Here is a 21,750-nt window from a genome sequence, read left to right as displayed (position 1 = left end):
ACAATTTTCCATTCTTATAGAAAAAAAAAAAGAAGAATAATATTATTCCACGTTAAGAAGAAGAAGAAAAACCTAAAAACGTATAAATCAAAAAAGAAGAAGGAAAAAAAAAAAAGTAAAAAAGAAAAAGAAAAAAGTGAAACGCACTGGATAATTTATTCTTTAAGAAGAATAAATAAGCCTTTTTTTGTTTTTTTTTCTTAAGAGGACAGTGGGGCCGACTGCTTGTGTGGGTTCCACTCTTGACGTTTTCGCGCCACGTGGAGGCAAAAGAGGGAAAGAAAGCAGAGCAAAGCAAAGAGAAAAAAAAACACTCCCATAGACGAAGCAAGCAAGGATAGCCCCAAAGCCTTCTTCAGCAAGTTTATTTTTTCTCTGTTTTTTTCTCTTCGTGACTTACGAACTCGCTCGCTTACTCACTCGACTCACTCAATTCTCTTCCAATTTTTTTTTTTTTTTTTTTTGCTGGAATTTTCTAGGGTTTCTACTTTTGCTTTTCCCTGATGCCATGAGGAAAACTCACTCAACGATGACATATTGGCGGGCACAATCGCCTCGAGGAAACGACCACCGGAAGCTTCAGAATCCGATTCCCAATTACCGATCAAACCCAAAGAACAGCACCCCCAATTTGCCTCCGAATCATCATCTGGGACCCGCAGCTTTGTCCTCTCCGTTCGAACGCCCAAACTTCGTCGTCAACCTCGTCGTCGAGCACCGCGACGCACGGAGACCCGATGTCAACGCTCTGCTCCGCCAATGCAAGTCGAAGCCCGAGAGCTTCAGACTCTCTCACTCCGGCATGGCCGTCGGCACTCTCTACTTCCGGCAGTGGGTCGACGCGCTCGCAGCCGTGGTCTGGTTCTGGGAGTCGCGGCTCGACGGCGCCCACAGTCTCATCCCAAAACTCAGTCCCTTGGTCATCGTGCCGTCCGATCAGGACGAGCTCCGGGACCGGCTGAGAGAGCTCTTCTCCAACCGTATACGGCGGCTGATGGAAGGAGAAGCCGTCGAGAAGTGGAACAAGAAAAGCGTGAATTTGTCTAATGAGATTAGGAGAGTATGGGCCTTGCTAAAGAATCCGAATAGGCTCAACGTATACGCGGAATTGTCTGAGAGGGAGAAAAGGCTTGGCGCTGAGAAGGACTTGGTTGAGAAGAGGCTTAAGGAATTTAAGTCTGCCATGAATTCTCTGCTTGTTCATCTCGAAGGGAAAAGAACAACAACGGAGGTGGTGGTGGATGGTGAGGGTAATAATGTAAAATTGTTTAATTTAGAAGGGGATTATGATTGGAGGCGAATTCATAGCTTGATGTTGCGGGAGTGCCGGAGACTTGAAGATGGTTTGCCTATTTATGCATATCGCCAGGATATACTTCGGCAAATTCATTGCCAACAGGTATTATTTTATTTATTTATTTATGAAGTTGGGTTTGCTAGATTTTTCATGAACTTGTTGGTTGTATTATGCTTTGGACACCAGTTTACTCTTTACTAATTGTCAAAGTGCTGCATTGATGGTATCAGTTAATGCTGAATTTGATCTTTACCCTAACTGGTGTAACCCTGTTTTTTTATTTTATTTTATTTTTTTATGATACCCTGGTCTTTTTTTATTACTATATATATATATAAAAATAAAAATAAAAACAACTTTGATGTCTACCTGGTAAAATGAAAGGGTAACGCAGAGAAAGAGACAATGTGATAAAAGAAAAATGAACCTACTGTGGTATTTTATGTAATGAAGGAATATTAGAGGAGGTCATGCCTTAAACTTGATTGCTGGTGTCTTATTTCATGACTTTTAACAACTTTTGAGAATTATTGTTCTTACTGAGAAGCTTGTACGTATGTGAGAATCTTAAAACATTTAGCTCCACTTTACATATTTGCAAGTTATTCTATATTAACAACTATTTTGAAGATGCAAAATGCAATTCTAGGTATTGGAACTATTATTGATTGTATGCATGAGAAAACATTAACGTATAAGATGTTCTTTATGAGAAATGAGAGCAGAAAAAGGATGTCAAAATGTTTTTATCCTTTATAGAAGCAACCTTTGAGAGTTGATATTGGTTTCTGGGTAGCAACATTGACAAAAATTTTTGCTTTTTAGGTTTGTCGTTAAGAGTTTGGTGATCCCTTGAGGTCAATTTGTCACTTTATTTTTCTCAAGAAAAGCAAATAAGTTTTTTTTGGGTATTGAAATATACAGGGAAAGAATTCCCAGCTAGACCAAGGAAGAGAAGGAAAATAGAAAAAGAAATAAAACAGGAAATTTTGTTATTTAAGTGTGCATCTTGATAGTTTGCCAAATTGTTTAGTAATATATGTATATATGTTTTGATGGAGAATGGATGTGAAATAGTGGAAGTACTTCTACTACTTGTAGTTCCACTCTGTTGTGTGCAGCAAATACTATGATATTGCACTTTTTTGTATGTTGTTATATTTATGATTTGTTGGGAGGCCACTCTGATAAAGGATGAAAATTCTTTGACCTTAATGGTGATTGTGATAATAGACCAGTTTGTTGAGGAGCCATTCTGATTTGAATGCTAATAGATTTCTGCTTGATATGCAAATTCGCACTTTGTCTCTTTCCAAACTCTTATTTCTTCTATGTTTTTGGAGATAGTGTTAAAGTTGTGCATCAGGAAGCTTATTCCAGTAATCAGTTCTTTTCCTCTGTGACCCTGTCCCTCTGAATTTCTGTTTGTCCCTTGAACTTCTGCAATATGAACTCTGTGACCTTGCCCTCTAAATTTCTATTTGTAGATTAGCCATTTTTGTCGCTTGAACTTTTGTAATATGAACTCTTTCCTACCAGAGACACGAAGTCTCATTCTATTCTTTATGCGTGCTTATTTTGTTCTTAATTATATTGTTATTGCTGATACATTTTTGGTCAAGCTGGTGATAATGCTGGGTAAATGGCCTAATTATTTTTGTCGCTATTTGTATAACATTAAGTTTTGATAATCTTGTCTGACTAATTTATTATGTTCCTCCCTTTTGGTACACTTGTTTGCTACATTGAGAAAAATGTTGAAATATGTTAGGAGAATGATGAATTATTATTAATAATATTAATCTCTTGGCTGCTTGTACATATGTTTTCTTTATTTTTCAAACATCATGGTTTCTGGCGTTTCTTCTGACTAGCACTTGGACAGATAATGGTTTTGATAGGCGAGACTGGTTCAGGAAAGAGTACACAGCTGGTACAGTTTCTTGCTGATTCTGGAATTGGTGCTGAAGGGTCAATCGTATGTACCCAACCTCGTAAGGTGGCTGCTACGTCTGTAGCTCGTAGGGTTGGAGAAGAAAGTAGTGGTTGTTATGGAGATAACTCAATAACTTGTTTCCCAGCATTTTCGTCTGCTCAACAGTTTGACTCTAAGGTAATTTATATGACGGACCACTGTTTACTGCAGCACTACATGACTGATAAGAATTTGTCTAAGATTTCTTGCATCATAGTTGATGAGGCTCATGAAAGAAGCTTGAACACTGATCTTCTTTTGGCATTATTAAAAAGTTTACTTTGTCAGAGGTTTGGTTTGCGACTTATTATAATGTCTGCAACAGCTGATGCACGCCAGCTATCAGATTACTTTTTTGGCTGTGGCGTCTTTCATGTGGTGGGGAGAAACTTTCCAGTTGATGTTAGATATGTACCTTGTAATGCTGAAGGAACATATGGTCTTGTTCCCACGTATCTTTATGACGTGGTGAGGATGGCTAAAGAAATACACAAAACAGAGGATGAAGGGTCCATTCTTGCCTTTTTGACTTCTCAAATGGAAGTAGAGTGGGCCTATGAGAACTTTGAAGCTCCAGCTGCAATTGCATTACCATTTCATGGAAAACTTTCTTTTGACGAGCAAAATGACATATTTCATAACGTTCCTGGAAAAAGAAAAGTAATCTTTGCCACAAATCTTGCTGAGACATCCCTGACTATTCCGGGTGTAAAGTATGTGATTGACTCTGGCATGGTTAAAGAAAGCAAATTTGAACCTGGCAGTGGCATGAATGTCCTCAGAGTGTGCTGGATCAGTCAGAGTTCTGCTAATCAACGAGCTGGTCGTGCAGGAAGAACAGAACCTGGAAGGTGTTATAGACTTTACTCGCAATTGGATTTTGAGGTGATGGCTCCTAGTCAGGAACCTGAGATTCGTCGGGTCCATCTTGGTGTTGCTGTTCTGAGAATTCTTTCTTTGGGCATCAAGAACATAAAGGATTTTGATTTTGTTGATGCGCCTAGTACTGAAGCTATTGACATGGCTATTAGGAATCTTGTTCAGTTGGGAGCGGTTAAACTAAATAATGGTAATTTTGAATTGACTGAGGAAGGTCGGTACTTGGTTAAAATGGGGGTCGAGCCTCGACTTGGGAAACTTATCCTGAGTTGCTTTAATTATCGCTTGGGTAGAGAGGGCATTGTTCTTGCCGCTTTAATGGCAAATGCCAGTAGCATATTTTGCAGAGTTGGTACTGATGAAGAAAAACTAAAATCTGACGGCCTCAAGGTGCAATTTTGCCATCACAATGGTGACCTCTTTACACTTCTCTCTGTGTATAAGCAATGGGAGGGTGTACCTCGAAGGGACAGAAACAATTGGTGTTGGCAAAATAGCATTAATGCCAAAAGCATGCGGAGATGTGAAGACACAGTCATGGAATTGGAATCTTGCCTTCAATTTGAGCTGAATGTTATTATTCCAAGTTACTGGCTTTGGACTCCTCATAAATCAACTGATTTTGATGGATATTTGAAAAACGTTATACTCTCATCCCTTGCGGAAAATGTAGCAATGTACTCTGGTTATGATCAACTTGGCTATGAAGTGGCAGTAACTGGGCAACATGTTCAGCTGCATCCTTCATGTTCGTTGCTAATATTCAATCAGAAGCCTAGTTGGGTAGTTTTCAGTGAGCTTCTATCAATCTCTAATCAATATTTGGTCTGTGTCACTGCTTTTGACTTTGACTTTTTGTCCACCCTTGACCCTCCTCCCTTGTTTGATGCATCTAAGATGGAGAATCGTAAATTGCAAGTGAAGGTGTTGACTGGTTTTGGAGGTACTCTGCTTAAAAGATTTTGTGGGAAGGGCAATAGTAATCTGGTTTGTCTTCTATCAAAAATTCGAGCAGACTGTATGGATGAACGCATTGGCATTGAAGTCAATGTTGATCAGAATGAGATTACTCTGTTTGCCACTTCACAACACATTGAAAGTGTTTTAAAGTTTGTAAATGATGCCCTGGAGTGTGAAAGAAAATGGATGCATAATGAATGTTTGGAGAAGTGCTTATATCATGGATCTGGTATCCCTTCTGTAGCATTGTTTGGAGCTGGTGCTGAGATCAAGCATTTGGAACTCCAAAAGAGGTGTTTAACTGTTGATATATATTATGAAAATGTGAAAGCCTTGGATGCCGCTGCCGAAAAGGAGCTTTTGATGTCTCTTGAGAAATTTTCCTCTGGTAGCATATGCTCTATTCACAAGTTCACAGGTGTTGGACAGGAAAGTGATGATAGAGAGAAGTGGGGAAGGATAACATTTCTTAGTCCTGATGCAGTGCAAAAAGCTGGTGAGCTGAGTCAAGTTGAATTTAATGGCTTCTCATTGAAGATAATTCCTTCACAGGCAACCATTGGAGATAATAAATTTCCTAATGTCAGAGCTAAAGTTTCTTGGGCTCGTCGGCCCAGTAAGGGGTTTGCAATTGTTAAATGTGACATGCATGATGTTGGGTTGATGGTTAATGACTTTTCTAACTTGGCAATAGGAGGAAAGCGTATTCGTTGTGAAGCTAGCAAAAGATGCATGGATTCTGTTGTTATTACCGGATTTGACAAAGATTTGTGTGATTATGAAATATTAGCCGTACTGAGGAATGCTACAAGGAGAAGAATCCTTGATTTTTTCCTTGTGAGAGGAGATGCTGTAGAAAATCCATCACATGGTATCTGTGAAGCACTTGAGAAAGAAATCTCTGCTTTTATGCCTAAAGGGAACCCCCATAATAAGCCTGTCCAAGTTAAGGTCTTGGGTCCTGAACCCAAGGATGCTTTCATGAGAGCTCTGATATTTTTTGATGGAAGATTACATTTAGAGGCTGCAAAAGCATTGGAGCAAATAGAAGGAAAAGTGTTGCCTGGTTGTTTTCCATGGCAGAAGATAAAGTGCCAGCAGTTATTTCATACTTCTTTATCCTGTTCAGTACCTGTCTATTCCGTGATCGAGAAGGAGTTAGATTCTCTACTCAAAAGCTTTACACATATGAAGGGTAATTTTAGTGGCATAGTATTGCATTTTCTTTTCTTGCATATTGTTTATTTATTTTGGTAGTAGCAATTGGTTTATCCTCTGTTTTATGCTTTATTTCTTTTTATATGCTGGCATGTTTTATTGGCATTTTACAATTAATATGCCTTCAACAATTTTAACCACGTACTCTTTAGATGTTGGCATTTTCTTAAGCTTCATTTTAAAAGCTATTGTCTAAAGTTTAGGTTCTTCTTGCTAGGCAGTTCATGTTTAAGTTTTAAGATTGATAAGTTTGATGCTGTTTGACAGAATTCTTTCTCTCCTTCACTTTCATTTCACCTTCATAATAAAGTCCTTCACTATCTAATGTAACCTTTATTTATTTTGAGCCAAATCTAGGTAAAACTGGCGCATGAGGAGCTCATTATTCTTTTCTATGTTATACATTTTAATTGATCGTTGATGCAGTTTTCTTGGTTTTTCCATCCCCTTTATTGACAACTATGGTTGTAACACTGACGTGCACATTCCTGAAATCGCAAAAGTTTGTTTCTAGTAATGAAAAGAACATGACTTTTGGGTATCATTATATGAACTTGATGCAGTACTTTTTATGAAAGTGTTATCTAGAAAAAGAAAATTAGTTTTATCTCATCTATGGCTTTCAATATTTCCAACCATGGCATCAAATGTTAATAAATTAGTGATGCCGATTGTATGAGTCAGAGTTAGTAATTTTGTTATGTCATGCCAGCTTTGTTCCAACAAGATTTTTAATTTGATATAAGTTTCTATGGGTTCATATATGAATTTCGTCTGGAATTTTTAACTTAATATTTAAAAAATTTCTTTTCACAGAATGAGCCTATAAATTCTTATATTGTTGTCATAAGTGCTATTTTGAATCATCTAAGGTCCCAGTGATGAGTAAGTGTGGTTTTGTGTGGAAACAAGATGGCCCTTGACTATCCCTCTTTTGTCTTGTTTACAGGTGTAGAATGCTGTCTAGACAGGAATGCTAATGGTTCCTACCGAGTGAAGATATCTGCCAATGCTACAAGAACTGTTGCTGAGTTGAGAAGACGTGGAGAAGAGCTTATCAATGGGAAGACCATAGATGATTCCAACCTCACTCCAGCTGTTTTACAGAATCTGTTTTCCAGAGATGGCATCAATCTTATTCGTTCACTGCAGCGTGAGACTGGCACCTATATTTTCTTTGATAGGCATAGCCTCAATGTAAGGGTCTTTGGCTCTCCTGACAAGGTTTCTGTGGCCCAACAAAAATTCATTCACTCTCTTCTAGCCCTCCACGAAGGCAAGAAGCTTGAAATCCATCTTCGTAGTAGAGATCTACCTCCTGATTTGATGAAAGCAGTGGTTAAGAAGTTTGGACCAGACCTCCATGGGCTAAAAGAGAAGGTACCTGGAGCTGATTTTAGCCTAAATGCTCGTCGCCATGTTGTTTTCATTCATGGTGACATAGAGTTGAAGCAAAAGGTAGAGGAGATAATTTATGACATTGCAAAGATGAGTGATAGTTCTACTGAGAGGTCTAATAACGAAGTTACTTGCCCAATATGCTTGTGTGATATTGAGGATGAGTACCGGCTTGAAGACTGTCAGCATGTGTTTTGTCGGTCTTGCTTGATGGAGCAATGCGAGTCTGCAATAAGAAACAAGGATAGTTTCCCACTTTGCTGTGCCCATAAGGGTTGTGGGTCTCCTCTTTTGCTTACAGATTTAAAGTGTCTCTTATCAAGTGAGAAGCTGGACGATCTCTTTCGGGCTTCATTGGGCGCTTTTGTTGCTTCAAGTGGGGGAACTTACAGGTTTTGCCCAACTCCTGATTGTCCTGCGGTCTATCGGGTGGCTGATCCTGGTACAGCTGGTGAGCCATTTGTTTGTGGTGCTTGCTCTGCAGAAACCTGTACAAGCTGCCATTTGGAGTATCATCTTTCCTGGTCATGTGAAACGTATAAAGAGTTCAAGGAAGATCCAGATTCATCCTTGAAGGAGTGGCGGAAAGGGAAAGAGCATGTAAAGACTTGCCCGGTCTGTGGGTATACAATTGAAAAGGTAGAGGGATGCAACCATATAGAGTGCAAGTGTGGGAGGCATATTTGCTGGGTCTGCCTGGAGGTTTTCAGAACCAGTGACGATTGCTACGGCCATCTGAGGAACATACACATGACAATCATATGAGTGCTGTGACTATCTAAGAAACGCAAGCTGCAGTCCTTTACTATTATTACTATTATTCATGTACAGAAAATTTCATAACAGGTAATGTACACGTATGTATAAAAACGTAGGAGTTGTTATATATGCTTCTGAACATGTTGCTGATAAAACCTTTCTCATTTTTCCTCAATCGAGTAAAAGGATAGGAATTTCTTTGTACTCTGTACATGTCTTTTAACTCAAAAGTGAATGCCTAGTGAAGTTTCTCTCTCTCGCTCGCTGTCTCTCTCATCCTTTTGATGTTATTAAAAATATTCAACGTTCTGAGAGATGGAGTGTGAGATAGATAGGTGATTATATATTTACATTAAACCCGAAATCCCCATATTATTTTGTTACATGATTGGAATTATTCAGGGCAAAGAAATTTCCTGACTTTTTAAGCAAAACCTGTTTTTGCACTAAAATAATTGAACATTTTCTATTTCTGTAAGACAAATATAAGTACATAAAGCCAGCCATTTCTCTTCAAATTTTGCCCTTTATATAAATATTGTTTGGTTGAACCCTTACCTTTTGGCAAAAGACATTACAATAAAATGACATTAAAACAAATATCTACAGCCATATACAAAACCCACACCAGCAATGCCTAAGCAAAGTGCCAGAGACATGATCTGAGTGATACTTTCCCTGTCGTCTTCTTCATCTCCCTCTTTCATGGATGTTGATGAGTCACACTCACACCCACAGAGACCCCCCTGTTTTTCTCCCTGTACCCATTTTGAATTCAAGTACGAAACTTGAAGCTCAAGCAATCTCACCAGCTGACGATAAGCAAACAATTCTTTAGCCTCCTGAAGCAAAGCATTTTCAAGGCAATCCCTTTCCTTGGCCAAAATGGCAGCTTTCTTCTCTGCCTCTCTTGCTCGAGTTTGTGACAATCTCAAGGCCTTCAAAAGCTCCAACTTATCATTCTTACCACCACCATATCTAGACAAGCTCAGGTCCTCATCATCATTTTCATCTTCTGGACCCATCATTCTGCAAATCCTATTCATGGACGATATGACAGTCTTATTATCTGACCCAGCAAAGACTTTCATCGGTGGAGGAAGATCGCAGTTCTGCATTAGATCCACTCCAACAACAGTCTTCTGTGAAACAGTCATACCCATCAGCATCATATCATTCCCATCAACACCTTTAGAAATCATTGACTTTGGGTTGTTTGATGGCCAAACCGCCATCTCTGAGAGCTTCATGCAATGCAATTATATGGATAATTTCTGAAGAGCTAAGCTATTTTGGTTAATGGGTTTTTATCAAAATTTTCTCCATAACGGAGAAAAAAAAAAAAAGAAAAAAAGGAAAAAAAAAAAAAAAAAAAAGATCAAAAGTTTAAAGCGTGAAAGAAAGAGAGTTGGTGAAGGGGTTTGGTAGGTGGGGTTAGATTGTAAAATTGGAATAAACGGGGTCGCTGAAGTAGAATTGGGCAAAAGGCGTTGGTTTACTTTAAAAATGGGCAAAATTTGTGTTGTTTGCGTGCTTGGACAAGCATACGTTTCAATTTTGTGGCGTGAGACAGATTCCATCTCTTAGAAACTGACTCATCCATCTTTTTCTCGAGAAAGGAATATAAGAGAGAAAAACATATATATATATATATATATAATAAATAAATTAGAGATTCACTGAGTCGACGCGTTTACTAAAGACCGAGAGAATCGATGGCTGCCTTAATTTCTGCCTATAAATAGAGAGACTAGCTCAAACGAATCTTGAGCTTCTTTTGCTTCTTGATTTGAAGAATATTATTTTAAAACCAATCAAGCAATTTCTTATTCATTTTTTGTGTCCTTTTGAGACGCTTTAAGGATTTTATTCAATTTTTGATACCAATGTCACCTTCATGCTACCCAACATTTTTCACCCAAAAAAATAAAAATAAGAAAAACCCATGTTTTACTTTTACCATTTTAAATAAACATATAAATAATTTTTAAGTTTACGAAGTGAGGGCCTTGACGTGATTTCAATATACTGTTTTTTCATTAGTATAATATATTTGGAGCATTTATTTTGAATTATTACTATTATTATTTTAATAATAATAAATGCCATAAATGGAGATGATCATGGAATTAATTTTATTTAGACAATTCATAATAAAGGCATAAATCATATGAGATTAGATTTCGTAGAATTTTTATATACACAGAGAGCAGTGAGATCATTCATAACAAGATAATAAATATTTTATAGAGCCTATAAATTTTATTTAATACAACTAGTGATTATTGATATTGTAGTTGAAAATTACATTGCATATAATTATTAACTGTTAAATAGTTATATTTAAATTTTCTCTTTCAATTAAGTCTAGGTTAGAGATCTAATAGAAAAATTGAAAGCATAAGCAATAATATGTAATGAAAAACAAAAATAGGAAAGGATAAAAAAAGAAAAAAAAAAAAAGAAAAAAAAAGGAAGAAGAAGGAAGTATAAAGAAGTATACGCATTGGTTAGAGTATTTGTGAGGTTCTCTTGAGAGTTAAGACTCTTTCGGTCTGTCGGATTTCCGATCCATGTCAAACAAGTTTAGACTTTCTATCTTTTCCTCCACTTCTTCTACCTGCAAAAGCATCGAGAGTTGTGATTTATTGTTGGGTACTTAACAAAGACTTAATAACAAAATCAATCAAAAAATATGTCTTAAAATTGATTTTTTTAAAAATTATATTTTAAATTACATATTATCAAAAAATATTTCAAACCAAATATTGTTTAAATAGAACATATTTTGAATAAGTAGTTATTCAAAGATTAAAAAATAAATAAAAAAGAGTTGTCCATGGATGGCATGCTATCTTTTTGTGCTATATTCGGTACAATGAATAGCATATTCCAAATTGTATTCCCATTAAACATTATAAATGTAGCCCAATAAAGCCAAATATAGCATTGACAACTCCTTTGACATTTGCTATTGTAATTGTTCTAACAGACTACCATTAAGTGATCTCTCTTAACACTTTGAGAATGGAAATTATGGCATGGAGTCTTCCTCATGTTTGGTTTTTTTTTTTTTTTTTTTTTTTGTTTTTAATCTAAAATACTTCCTATTATAATCTTTGCTCACAAGTCACAATAGTAGAGATTTCTAGATTACCATGCTTCCTACTCACAGTAGACTCCACATGTGGATTCTGTATGTGCTTGTGAATAGAAAGAGTACGATTTTTATGATGAAATAAATAGAAAGTCTGGTCTTAAAAAAACATAACAAAAGAGAAATCTTCAATAATCAATGAGTACCATCTTCTTATCCTTCAAATATTTTTAAATGAGGAGTGATTTGTGCCCCTTAAATTTTTGCTTGATAATGAACTAAATCTTAAAAATTATTAAAATAAAATGCAAATGACACATAATTTGATATGTATTAATGTTTGTGCATGTCTAGTGATGAGCAAAAAATTTAAATGGGAATTGTGATTTGACCTTGTGAATGAATTCTTGAGCTATCTTAGCATCTTCTGCAACTTCTTCAGCAAAATGTTCTATTGACTCTACAGCATCTTTAACCTTTCCATTTTCAGGAAGCCTATCAGCAACTTCATCAGCAACTTTCTCTACCACCTCAGCTATATCTTCTACAACCTCTGCCACAGTTTCTGCTGTTTCTACGGCCATGTCCACCTGGCCTATATAAACCCAAATTCCAACCAAATGAAACCAATTAATTAATTCCAATTGCAATATGAAAGCATTTTTAGTCAAAATAAAGTTGAAAATTTCAATAATAATAATATATATATAAAAAAAGCAATGTACTCTTAAGTAACAGGTAAGGTCCCCATTTGTGTCTGAAAGAAGGTAAAAGTATAGACAATAGTATTCCCAAAGTCCAATTTCTCCTGCAGAAATACCAAAAAAGAAAAAAAAAAAAGAAAAAAAAAAAAAGGCATTTGCACTGACTTGGGGATTCTGATTTCTATTAATTCACTATTTCTAATACATAATTTGAGAACCAAAAAAAAAAAAAATAAAACTAATGAACTGAATCTGGCAGAACACTTTTGCTTACCATACAGAAGAGGATTCTTGGGGTTTAGCAGGAGGCTCGTCTGGTGGTTCTTCGTTTGGTTTCCGGAAATCCTCTACTGGTTCTTGAGAATTATCTGATTCATTGTCCGTACTTTACATTTTGAAACCAAACTATGCATTAATTTAGATAATATTGGAGAGAAAACAGAAAATGGATCAATGGTGAAATAGTAGTACTAATAATGAATAAGCTTACAAAGTGATGGTGATTTTCATGTTTTTGAAAAAGCAAGGTGGCTTTATATAACATCTTCTATGTGCCAAGAGACTACGACCTCCATTAAAATAATGTACAATTTGGGAGTTGTTCAGGTGACAGCTGAGGGCAAACATGGTTATCTTGCAGTTATGGAAATTGGGTCACTGCTGCTCATAGGTAGTCCGAGGAAGAAAGAAGTTTTTTTTCTTTTTCTTCTTTTTTTTTTTTTTTTTTAAAAGAGTTTTTCATTAATCAAGAAAAACCAAGCAATTGCTATTCGGTCTTTGATATTTTGGGAACATAGTAGAGTTGATACAGCCAAAGCTGTGAGGATTGGGCTATTGGAACAGTTGTGGATAGAAAATTTTGCTTTAAAAAAAAAATAAATAAATAAAACCAAATAAAAATCACGTGACCACTTTCTGTGCGGCCTATACTTCTGTATGGTCATAATAAAACACGTGACAAGAATGTCAAAATTGAAAAAAGAGATCACTATTCACAAAATAAAAAAAGGGTAAAAAGATGTCACTGGTGTCATTTTACATTTATTTATTTATTTTTTTGGTGTTACACTTTGCGTCTCTACACGTGCTAGCATATATATTCCATGAGTCTTGTGTAAACATTTTTAGTGTTTTAAATTGTTGATAATTATTGTTGATAATATTTTTCAAATTTTTTGTTCAAGATTTGATATTAAAATTCTCATTCCCCAATTTATTAAAAAAAATTGTAGTCGAAAATTATTATTTTAAATGAAAAATAAAGATAAAATATATAATTAATGGCTTATATATAAACAAAGGATATTAAGAAAAAGGAAAAAATAAAGAAAAGACATAAGAGAAAATGGGTACACAATCCAATGTTGCTTGCAGGTAGTAGTTTTGGTAATTTGGTTTTTACTATTACGTTATATGTATGTAAATATACATAATTTTGGGTCATACATTAATTTATTAAAAAAAATCAATAAAAACAATTAATGAATTTGAATACTATGATTCTAAGCATATATATCCCATATATATGTTCATCTCTGGAAGCGATTGAACTTTTTAAGTCTGCGTAGCGTATGTTTGTTGGTCACTTTGTATGTTTTTGATTTTTTATGCATTTGGTTTATCCTTCGTTGCTTTGTCTTCATGAAGGACTGGTTCCATGAATGATTCCACCTTTTCCTCCACTTCTTCTACCTGCATTCGTTGTTCATATATATCATAATTAATTAATTGCTCTATTACCAACTATATATTATTTCTATTACCAAAAAATATATACTATCTATAACCATTATAATAATTATAATAATTTAACAAAAAAAGAGAATAAAAAAATAATGTACTGTATATGAACAAGCATGGTTGCAAATTTCTGAAGAATCAAGATTCATAAGTTGATGTACATAAACTTAAATTTTGTTCAATTAATCCAATTAATATTGTTAAATAATTCTAAAATCTCTTCTCCTTCCATTCTTATTTCCACATATATATATATATATATATATATATACATAGCTGGACAAAGTCAAAAATATTATCAAAGTCAAATTTGTATGCTTGTTTTAATGGATATTAGACAAAGTCAACCATCGTTATCTTCTAAATCTATTGCCTTCCTAAAACTTCAAGATTAAAATAAGATGAAATATTAATTATAATGCAAATTGTGGTAGTGAAAAATTCTAATTATAATTGATTAAAGACCTTTTCCATGAGCTGGTCTACAAGATGGGCATCTTTGGCTGTCTCTTTGGCTACATTTTCAACAAGACGAAGAGCTTCCTTAAGTTTTCCATCGCCGGGAAGCTTATCGGCTATATTATCCGCAACCTCCTCTACCTTTTCCGCCACCATTTCAACAATTTCCGCCACATTTTCAACACTTTCCACCACCATGTCCACCTCCTCTACACACATATGCATATCCCATAATAAACCATTTTATAATATATAGTTTTGTAATACTAATTAATGACCTCCTCAATTTATAAATATTTCACGAATGAAAGCGAATTGAACTTTGAAATATATTGCTTACTTTTGATTTTTAACAAAGGTCCCCATTTACTTCTCCAAAATGGTAAAATTAGAGATATCACCATTCCCAAAATCCAACCTTTCCTGTTTATCCTTGTGGGAAAATTAGACATAATATTATGACCAACTTATATTTAATTAATGAAGGCATAAAATTAAATGAAGTGGATGTGTAAAGGACAAGCCAGGTAGTTAATACTGACCAAGAATTATTAGAAGGGGCTCCATGGGTGGCTCCTGATGATGCAGGTTGAACACTGTTGCATACAATCTTATTCCTACAAAATTAAATTTGAAGAATAAATAAAATTGATATGAATATAAACTTTTTGAACTTAATTTTCAGCCATCAAAATTGAAATTTCTTCTAATTAAGGAAAAAAAAAATGATCACATGTTGGTGTTGCTTCTGATGACAAGAGCTCCGTGGTCTTTCTTCAGAGACAAGAATCCATTGTTGAGCAAATGGGAAGCTGGAATTGCTCCTTGTTTTATTCTATAATGGCCACCTAAACCAGTGGTGCTAGTCCACCTTAGTTTCAACATCTACGATTGATACTTATCGACTTTTCCGATCGATTTCTTGATCCACCCCACCTCTAATGGCAATCCAAGAAGGAAGTCTTCGTCCGCAAATTCTGAACTCTTTCAAGGGAGAAATATTCTTTTGAAATGAGGAGCTGTATGTGTATCTGGTAGATTAGTTATATTAGGCCAATATATATAGATAGTGTATTAATTTATAAAGAATTTAATAAGAGTACTTGTTGTACAAGTACAAACAACTAAATTGTCCAAGAATTAATTAATGGATCGGGTATATAGTGCATCATATTTATTTGCATGCCAATGGAAAACACCAAATGAGAAAAAATGAGAGATTTTGTTTTAAATATTGCAACTTTCCAAAGGTCAACTTCATGCATATTCTTTAACTTATTAGCCTACTTGTGAAATTGCAAAATTTGCGGGTTTAGGAAATTAGGGCCTCCTAATTGCTGATATATGTTGCAACAAATTGATGATTAAGCAAAATATATTATATAATAGCTTCCCACTTTCAAATCAATAATTTCCAATCCACACAATAAAATCCCACCCCTTCCAATAATTATAACGGGTAGGCCAGAGCTTGGCAGCTGTCCATTCACAGTTTGCCCGAATTTTTTTTTTCCCCAATTAATCTTGAAAGGGGGGATAAAATTTCAGAATTTTTGTTTAATTTTAAGGAAATTGTAACAATGTTTGACAAAAAATTAAAAAGTGTTTATTTGGTAAAAAAGTATGTACTAAAAATGCATTTCAAAGAAGCACCAATGCATTAATTAAATATAAAAATACAACAAATAAATTTAAAAGTGTCAATTGTATATAGCCAAATATTATAGTGCTTATTATATAAAACATTTATTATAAAAAAGTGCGACGAAATGTCTGTAAATTTTAAGTTCAAGTTTTGATTAGGCTTGGATAACTTTTTGTCCAAATCAATTAATCTTATCTAACCGCAAGTTTATGTAAACAAAAAGCTAAATCAAGCTTGGGCAAAGTTTTTCTTTTTTGAATTTAATCAGTAATAATTAAATCATTCGAAATCAAGGAAGAAAAACCTTAATACCCAATTCAACACTGGATCATGATCAATTTACACCACTAATAGAAATAGACCAGCCTAGGTGGGACAATTGTTCATCTTCCTTTTCAGGATTAATTATATTTTTACAACAAGAAAAAGATATTGTTAACTTAAAAGATTTGGCTTTTTAGAAAGGAAACTTACAGAATTGGGGTATTTGTCAAAAAGTCCCTTTTTTTTTTTCTTTTTTTTTTGGTGTTGTTGCTGAGAAGTTCTTTTGATATCGTATGTACAAATTTTCAAAAGATTAAGGGGATGTATTCAATTTAGAATTTGAAGAATTTTAAAAGTTTTTTAAAGTTTTAAAGTATTCGATTTAGATTTTAAAGAAGTACATACAAATCTAATGATATTCAATTCAGATTTTGATAAATTTTATAAAAGTCCATTAAAATCTAGATGTATTCAATTAGGACTTTATAGAATTCTTTTAAAATCTGGTGGTATTCAAAAAGTCATTCATTTTAAAAGACTTTATAAAATGATGGATTTTAATGGATTTGAAAGGATTTTAACAGGGAAATTGTGAAGAAAATTGTCAATATAAAATCTACTTTTAAATCCAAAGATTTCATTGGATTCTTACAAAATGTTTATGGAGTCTGTAGAATTTCATAACAATCCATCAAATCCTTTAAAGTTTATAATTTATTTTAAATCCATCAAACTCTAAATTGAATACTTCCCTCTAAATTATCTTGACATATTTAATTTTAGCAATTACTTGGAAATTATAGATATTAGATCCCATGTTTAAATAGATTTATTACCCTATTTTTCGCAGCGACTGAGAAGGCAAAAGGATCGTGAACTCCATGTAGGGATGGAGGGACAATAATCTTCACCGATACTGATTGCAGAAATTGCTTAACCTTTTTATGCAAAAGTTAACCAATTCAAATACATTACCTAATGGTTTTTGTCGCTTGCTTAATTTATCTTTTTAGGAGACTGGACTTTACTAGCCGGTATATTTTAGCAGAGATCTTGAAATCAATTTCTACTAATCGAACAATCACGCAAAAAAATCAAATTAGTGAAATTGGAAAAGAAGAATTATAGAGAAAAACAAAAGCTCAACTAATTTGAATTGATTGCCTTTCAATTTAATTTGAATTGATTGTCTTTTCAATTTAAACATAAACTGATTTGTTTCCATAATTTTTTATTTTTTTTTTCAAGAAATTGTTATATATTTTTTGGACGAGAAGCATTTTTTTCCATATTATAATTATGGAGACAGTCAAGGAAGAAAATGGGAAAATTAAATGTACGCGATGAAATTAAAGAGAAAAAAATTCATTATTATTATTTTTTTTTGGTCAACAAAAAGTCATTAAAGTTTAACGCGGAAACGAGACATTAAAAGCTCCATTGACTCATTGACTTCCACTGAACTACAAATAAAATAAAATGACGAAGCTACCAAGTAAGTCCCAAAAGTCTTTCATGGAAGTGAAATGTCCCAAGAAAGCAACAGAGAACTTTGTGGAAAAAAAATAATAATAATAAGAAAGCTGTCCAATTAACATTAACTCCAATATGTATCCCATCAATCCAAACAGGATTCTAAGGTGTGAAAACTGGTCTTAAAATTCAAAGCTCAATTTCCTTAAAAGTCTCTTTTAAGGTATTGAATTTCTATCCTCAATTTTAAGCCTCCTCTGTTTCTTGCTCTGTTTTTTCACCTATGGTGTTTCGTCACAGAAAGCTCTTTCTACCAGCCCCAACAAATTGTACATTTACTAAGCGTACACAAAATTGTGTATGCCCGAATAACTGGATGGATTGTCCTCCTCCGTCAACGCCTTCGTCGCCACGACCACCACCGCGGCCTATATATCCAGATCATAATCAAGATGGTGGTGATGGTGATTATGACAACATAAACACCCAGAAACACATAGTCCAAACCAGTTTAACAGTCACTTCTTCAATGGTGGTCGGTGCTTTTGTTCTCTGTCTCATTTACATGGTGTTGAAGAAGTACTTAGTCAGAAGGAACAATTCCAGGACAAGAAATTTGCCGATCATTTTCCACACCCAGGATGATTTTCTCGATGAAGATCATGGTCCCGTAATTGACCACCCCATCTGGTTCATCAACACCGTTGGTCTCCCACAGTCTATAATCGATTCCATCACCGTCTTCAAGTACAAAACAGAGGAGGGGCTAATTGAAGGAAAAGAGTGCTCTGTTTGTTTGAGTGAGTTTGAAGAGGATGAAAATCTTCGTCTATTGCCCAAGTGTAGCCACGCTTTTCATCTTCCTTGCATTGATACATGGTTGAGATCTCATAAAAATTGCCCGCTTTGTCGAGCACCTATTGTCTCCGATATTTTCGCTGCAGCCGCTCAGGTAAGTGTTTCTTCTGAACCAAGAGTGAATGATTCTGATCATAACCAAGAAACCCAGATAGAAAATTCGGATAACAATGGTGGGTTAGCAAGCAATAACGAAATTGGAGAAGAAACTAGTGGAGTTAGGGGAGAAGAAGATAACAATGGTGAAAATGGAAGGAACAGTGAAAACCCAATAAAGGGTTTGTCTGATTCTGTTCTGGAAAACAATAATTCTGGAATTCTGAGCGATTTGGATGAGAGAAGAGGAGAGATCAATGAAGAAGAAATGCAACAACCAGTAAGGAGATCGGTTTCGGTGGATTCTTCTGCAACAATGATATGTAGGGATGTTGCTAATTTTGTTTCTGATCAAGGAAATTCAAATTCCTCCCAGTTGGTGGACGTGAAGAGTTTGAATTCCAAACGGAGCAGTGGAAATTTAAGCCTGTACAAACTGGTGAATTCATCAATTGGGCGTTCTTTGCAGAAAGGTTCTGTTCCAATGAAAAGGTCGTCTTCTTCATGTAGCAGAAAGTTCTATTCATCCAGACATTTCAGGAGCCAGAGCTCAACTCTTCCTAGGTGAAAGAGTTTTGGCTTTTGCAATCTGTTTTTTTTCTTCTCTCTTCTTTTTGTGTCTAGAGCCTCCTCAGTGGACATTGATATTATTAATATATTATATGAATATTATTATTACCAAATATATATATACACATATAATATATATGAATGCATTGTAGCTGCTTTGTTTTGTTGCTACTGAACAGAGCAGAATGAAGCTTGGTCCTGTACTGAAGCTCTCCTTGAATGGAGATTTTTTTGGGTGCCAAAAGTTTCTACTTATATATGTATTTTAAGAGACTGTCTCCTGCACTGTGTAAACTGTGAGGATCCGGGAAGCTTTTTGTTGATCACATTATGCTTTAAATCTGTTTATTTCTAAACCATCGAAGTATGTTTCTCCCAATTATATATCATATAGAATGTATGATTTTGCGATACTTATTGCTGCTTGTTTCATGTGTACAAATCAGTCATATAATATAAGCTTACGTAGTTTTATAGATATAGCATTTTAAAAATTAATCAAGTTGAAACTGGTTTATATCGGTACTGTTTTAGGGATGAAGGTTTCTTTTCATTGATGATAAAGCTTTTATAAAAGATTATCATATTCTTGTCCTCCGTATATACACCCAATGGCAGATTGAACATAATTTTTTTATTTTTTGTATAATAAAAATTGATCTTTCAAGTCCATGTTATGAATTTAGTTGCTAGTTTTAAGTCTTCCAAACAACATTAATTCATCAAATGAAAAACCTGCATAAATCCATATGATCAAACATATGTATATGTCTTTTTACTTTGAGCTTCAATTTTCCAATTCTTAGGATCCGTTTGGTATAACTGATGGAATATAATTTTAGTATGTTGAATTTTATATAATAAATTTTTTTGAAAAAGAATTTTTATTAAAAAATTAATAAATATTTGGTTGTAAATAAAAAGACTACATTAAATGTTCAATTGAGTTTCCATATAAGCTAAAAAAGTTACAATAAATGCTTGTTGAGTTTCCATATAAGCTAAAAAGAAGAGCTTTTGTAGAGAAGCACAAAATTTGAACTTATCTAAAATAGCTTAAAAAAGCTTTTTTTTTTTTTTTATCAATAATTGCTTGTTGATTTTTCCCAAACATCTTTATTTTTTAACAATAGAGTTTTTGATTCCAAAAAAAGCTCTGCCTTAATTTGTTCTTTGTTTCCATCTGTTTTAAAAATGATTCTCTTATATTCACACACCACCAAAACAAAAAAATGATTCTCTTATATTCACACACCACCAAAACAAAAAAATAATAATAATAATAATAAATTCCCCGGAAGGGAATAATAGTCTTTAGTACAACACATAAATGTCTTCATTTTGTTTGTGAAAAGCATAATATTCTTTTCCAAACTTATAGTATGCACCTTCATGGTTACCCAAACTTATATTATAAGTTTTCTGTTGCATACGTAGCATAAACATACTACCTGTTTCAAAGGCCTTCAACATCCGGGCCTAGTAAATCAATTAACAAAGTAGTACTATGTAATTTTATAAACAATATTTACGCATATATATTGCAAAAATTTGGACTACATGATATTATATATTACTTGGTGGTAATCTGATTCTCCCTAGTTATTTATAATATCACATTTGGTGATGAATGAACACTCTCTGTCCAACATTCAAAAACCTCTCCATTACCCACTTCTTAGCTGACGACAGCCTTACTACCAATGGTCGTCGACATCGTTGTCTCTCATAATTAAATATAAGAACTATATTCTCTAATTAAATTTAATATACTTTTAAACTTGTACAAGTATATAATAATTGATTGTTCAATCCAATCTGAAAAGACTAAATATACAAAGTTGCCAAACATGAAATGACAAAAATTATTCGGACATATGTGTGCACTAGATAGACATTGCTTCAGTGGCAGTTGTCCTTATTTTTTTGGACTAAGAGACCATAAGATTCTACTATAAAAGCTGTCTATATACAATCTACATATGTAATTTCCTTTTCTTTTCTTTTTTCTCTTTTTTTATTTGCAAGGATTTTTGGCAATAATGTAAAGAATTTTATTATTTATGATTATTAATGGTGATCATTATTAATTTATATGTAAATCATATAAATTTTAATTAAAATATTTAATTCTATTATTATTATTATTATTATTATTTTTAACTAAAATCTTAAGATTGAACTTTTTGCATGCAGAACAATTTATAGCCACAAATGTTTTCAGGGGTAATTTAACAATACATACATACATATATATATATATATATATAGCTGTCCACATATATACATGAAAAAAAAAAAAAAAAAAAAAAAAAACAAGAAGAAGAGAATATGGATGAGGCTCAGGCCCAACTACCT

The 21,750-nt window shown here is 34.0% G+C and overlaps 5 protein-coding genes across 7 annotated transcripts; 2 read left to right on the top strand and 3 right to left on the bottom strand.

Annotated features, from left to right (window-relative positions):
* Positions 1–233: 233 nt before the first annotated feature.
* On the top strand, positions 234–8,741 carry LOC107425278 (ATP-dependent RNA helicase DEAH11, chloroplastic). 2 transcript variants are annotated; one of them, XM_016035248.4, is made up of 4 exons: positions 234–362; positions 480–1,399; positions 3,183–6,306; positions 7,279–8,741. In XM_016035248.4, exons 2-4 carry the CDS (start codon positions 509–511, stop codon positions 8,490–8,492), a joined length of 5,229 nt encoding a protein of 1,742 aa, XP_015890734.3. In that variant the 5' UTR covers positions 234–362; positions 480–508; the 3' UTR covers positions 8,493–8,741. The 2 variants fall into 2 exon arrangements, with proteins under 2 accessions (XP_015890734.3, XP_015890736.3); XM_016035250.4 differs by having other exon boundaries at positions 251–358.
* Positions 8,742–8,938: 197 nt separating this feature from the next.
* Positions 8,939–10,107, bottom strand: LOC125423860 (uncharacterized). The gene has a single exon (XM_048479539.2). It carries the CDS (start codon positions 9,734–9,736, stop codon positions 9,077–9,079), a length of 660 nt encoding a protein of 219 aa, XP_048335496.1. The 5' UTR covers positions 9,737–10,107; the 3' UTR covers positions 8,939–9,076.
* Positions 10,108–10,717: 610 nt separating this feature from the next.
* Positions 10,718–13,032, bottom strand: LOC107425276 (uncharacterized). Its single transcript, XM_016035246.4, has 5 exons — positions 12,778–13,032; positions 12,562–12,672; positions 12,309–12,391; positions 11,976–12,178; positions 10,718–11,106 (listed from the first exon to the last, which is right to left on the bottom strand). Exons 1-5 carry the CDS (start codon positions 12,912–12,914, stop codon positions 11,026–11,028), a joined length of 615 nt encoding a protein of 204 aa, XP_015890732.2. The 5' UTR covers positions 12,915–13,032; the 3' UTR covers positions 10,718–11,025.
* Positions 13,033–13,594: 562 nt separating this feature from the next.
* LOC112492528 (uncharacterized) lies at positions 13,595–15,534 on the bottom strand. 2 transcript variants are annotated; one of them, XM_025076318.3, is made up of 5 exons: positions 15,220–15,534; positions 15,029–15,103; positions 14,827–14,918; positions 14,493–14,695; positions 13,595–13,979 (listed from the first exon to the last, which is right to left on the bottom strand). In XM_025076318.3, exons 1-5 carry the CDS (start codon positions 15,369–15,371, stop codon positions 13,893–13,895), a joined length of 609 nt encoding a protein of 202 aa, XP_024932086.3. In that variant the 5' UTR covers positions 15,372–15,534; the 3' UTR covers positions 13,595–13,892. The 2 variants fall into 2 exon arrangements, with proteins under 2 accessions (XP_024932086.3, XP_024932087.3); XM_025076319.3 differs by having other exon boundaries at positions 13,602–13,979; positions 14,827–14,909.
* A 2,368-nt stretch (positions 15,535–17,902) lies between these two features.
* LOC107425274 (E3 ubiquitin-protein ligase RING1) lies at positions 17,903–19,805 on the top strand. Its single transcript, XM_048478462.2, has one exon. It carries the CDS (start codon positions 18,152–18,154, stop codon positions 19,388–19,390), a length of 1,239 nt encoding a protein of 412 aa, XP_048334419.2. The 5' UTR covers positions 17,903–18,151; the 3' UTR covers positions 19,391–19,805.
* Positions 19,806–21,750: the final 1,945 nt, after the last annotated feature.

Source organism: Ziziphus jujuba, chromosome 7, assembly GCF_031755915.1.
Source record: "Ziziphus jujuba cultivar Dongzao chromosome 7, ASM3175591v1".
In the NCBI taxonomy this organism is placed as follows: domain Eukaryota; kingdom Viridiplantae; phylum Streptophyta; class Magnoliopsida; order Rosales; family Rhamnaceae; genus Ziziphus; species Ziziphus jujuba.
The sequence above is the reverse complement of the archived record's forward strand: the minus strand, read 5'-3'. Positions and strand labels throughout refer to the sequence as shown.

Bases quoted from the DNA above. Each gene is read 5' to 3' on its own strand.
- LOC125423860 (XM_048479539.2), bottom strand. From the start codon at position 9,736: ATGAAGCTCTCAGAGATGGCGGTTTGGCCATCAAACAACCCAAAGTCA.
- LOC112492528 (XM_025076318.3), bottom strand. From the start codon at position 15,371: ATGTTGAAACTAAGGTGGACTAGCACCACTGGTTTAGGTGGCCATTAT. The intron at 15,104-15,219 runs GTGATCATTTTT...TTAATTTTGTAG, and splicing joins ATCAGAAGCAACACCAACAT to GAATAAGATTGTATGCAACA. The intron at 14,696-14,826 runs GTAAGCAATATA...ATATGTGTGTAG, and splicing joins ACCTTTGTTAAAAATCAAAA to AGGAGGTGGACATGGTGGTG.
- LOC107425274 (XM_048478462.2), top strand. From the start codon at position 18,152: ATGGTGTTTCGTCACAGAAAGCTCTTTCTACCAGCCCCAACAAATTGT.
- LOC107425278 (XM_016035248.4), top strand. From the start codon at position 509: ATGAGGAAAACTCACTCAACGATGACATATTGGCGGGCACAATCGCCT. The intron at 1,400-3,182 runs GTATTATTTTAT...GCACTTGGACAG, and splicing joins GGCAAATTCATTGCCAACAG to ATAATGGTTTTGATAGGCGA. The intron at 6,307-7,278 runs GTAATTTTAGTG...TCTTGTTTACAG, and splicing joins AAGCTTTACACATATGAAGG to GTGTAGAATGCTGTCTAGAC.
- LOC107425276 (XM_016035246.4), bottom strand. From the start codon at position 12,914: ATGTTTGCCCTCAGCTGTCACCTGAACAACTCCCAAATTGTACATTAT. The intron at 12,392-12,561 runs GTAAGCAAAAGT...GTATTTCTGCAG, and splicing joins CAAGAATCCTCTTCTGTATG to GAGAAATTGGACTTTGGGAA. The intron at 12,179-12,308 runs GTACATTGCTTT...GGGTTTATATAG, and splicing joins ACCTTACCTGTTACTTAAGA to GCCAGGTGGACATGGCCGTA.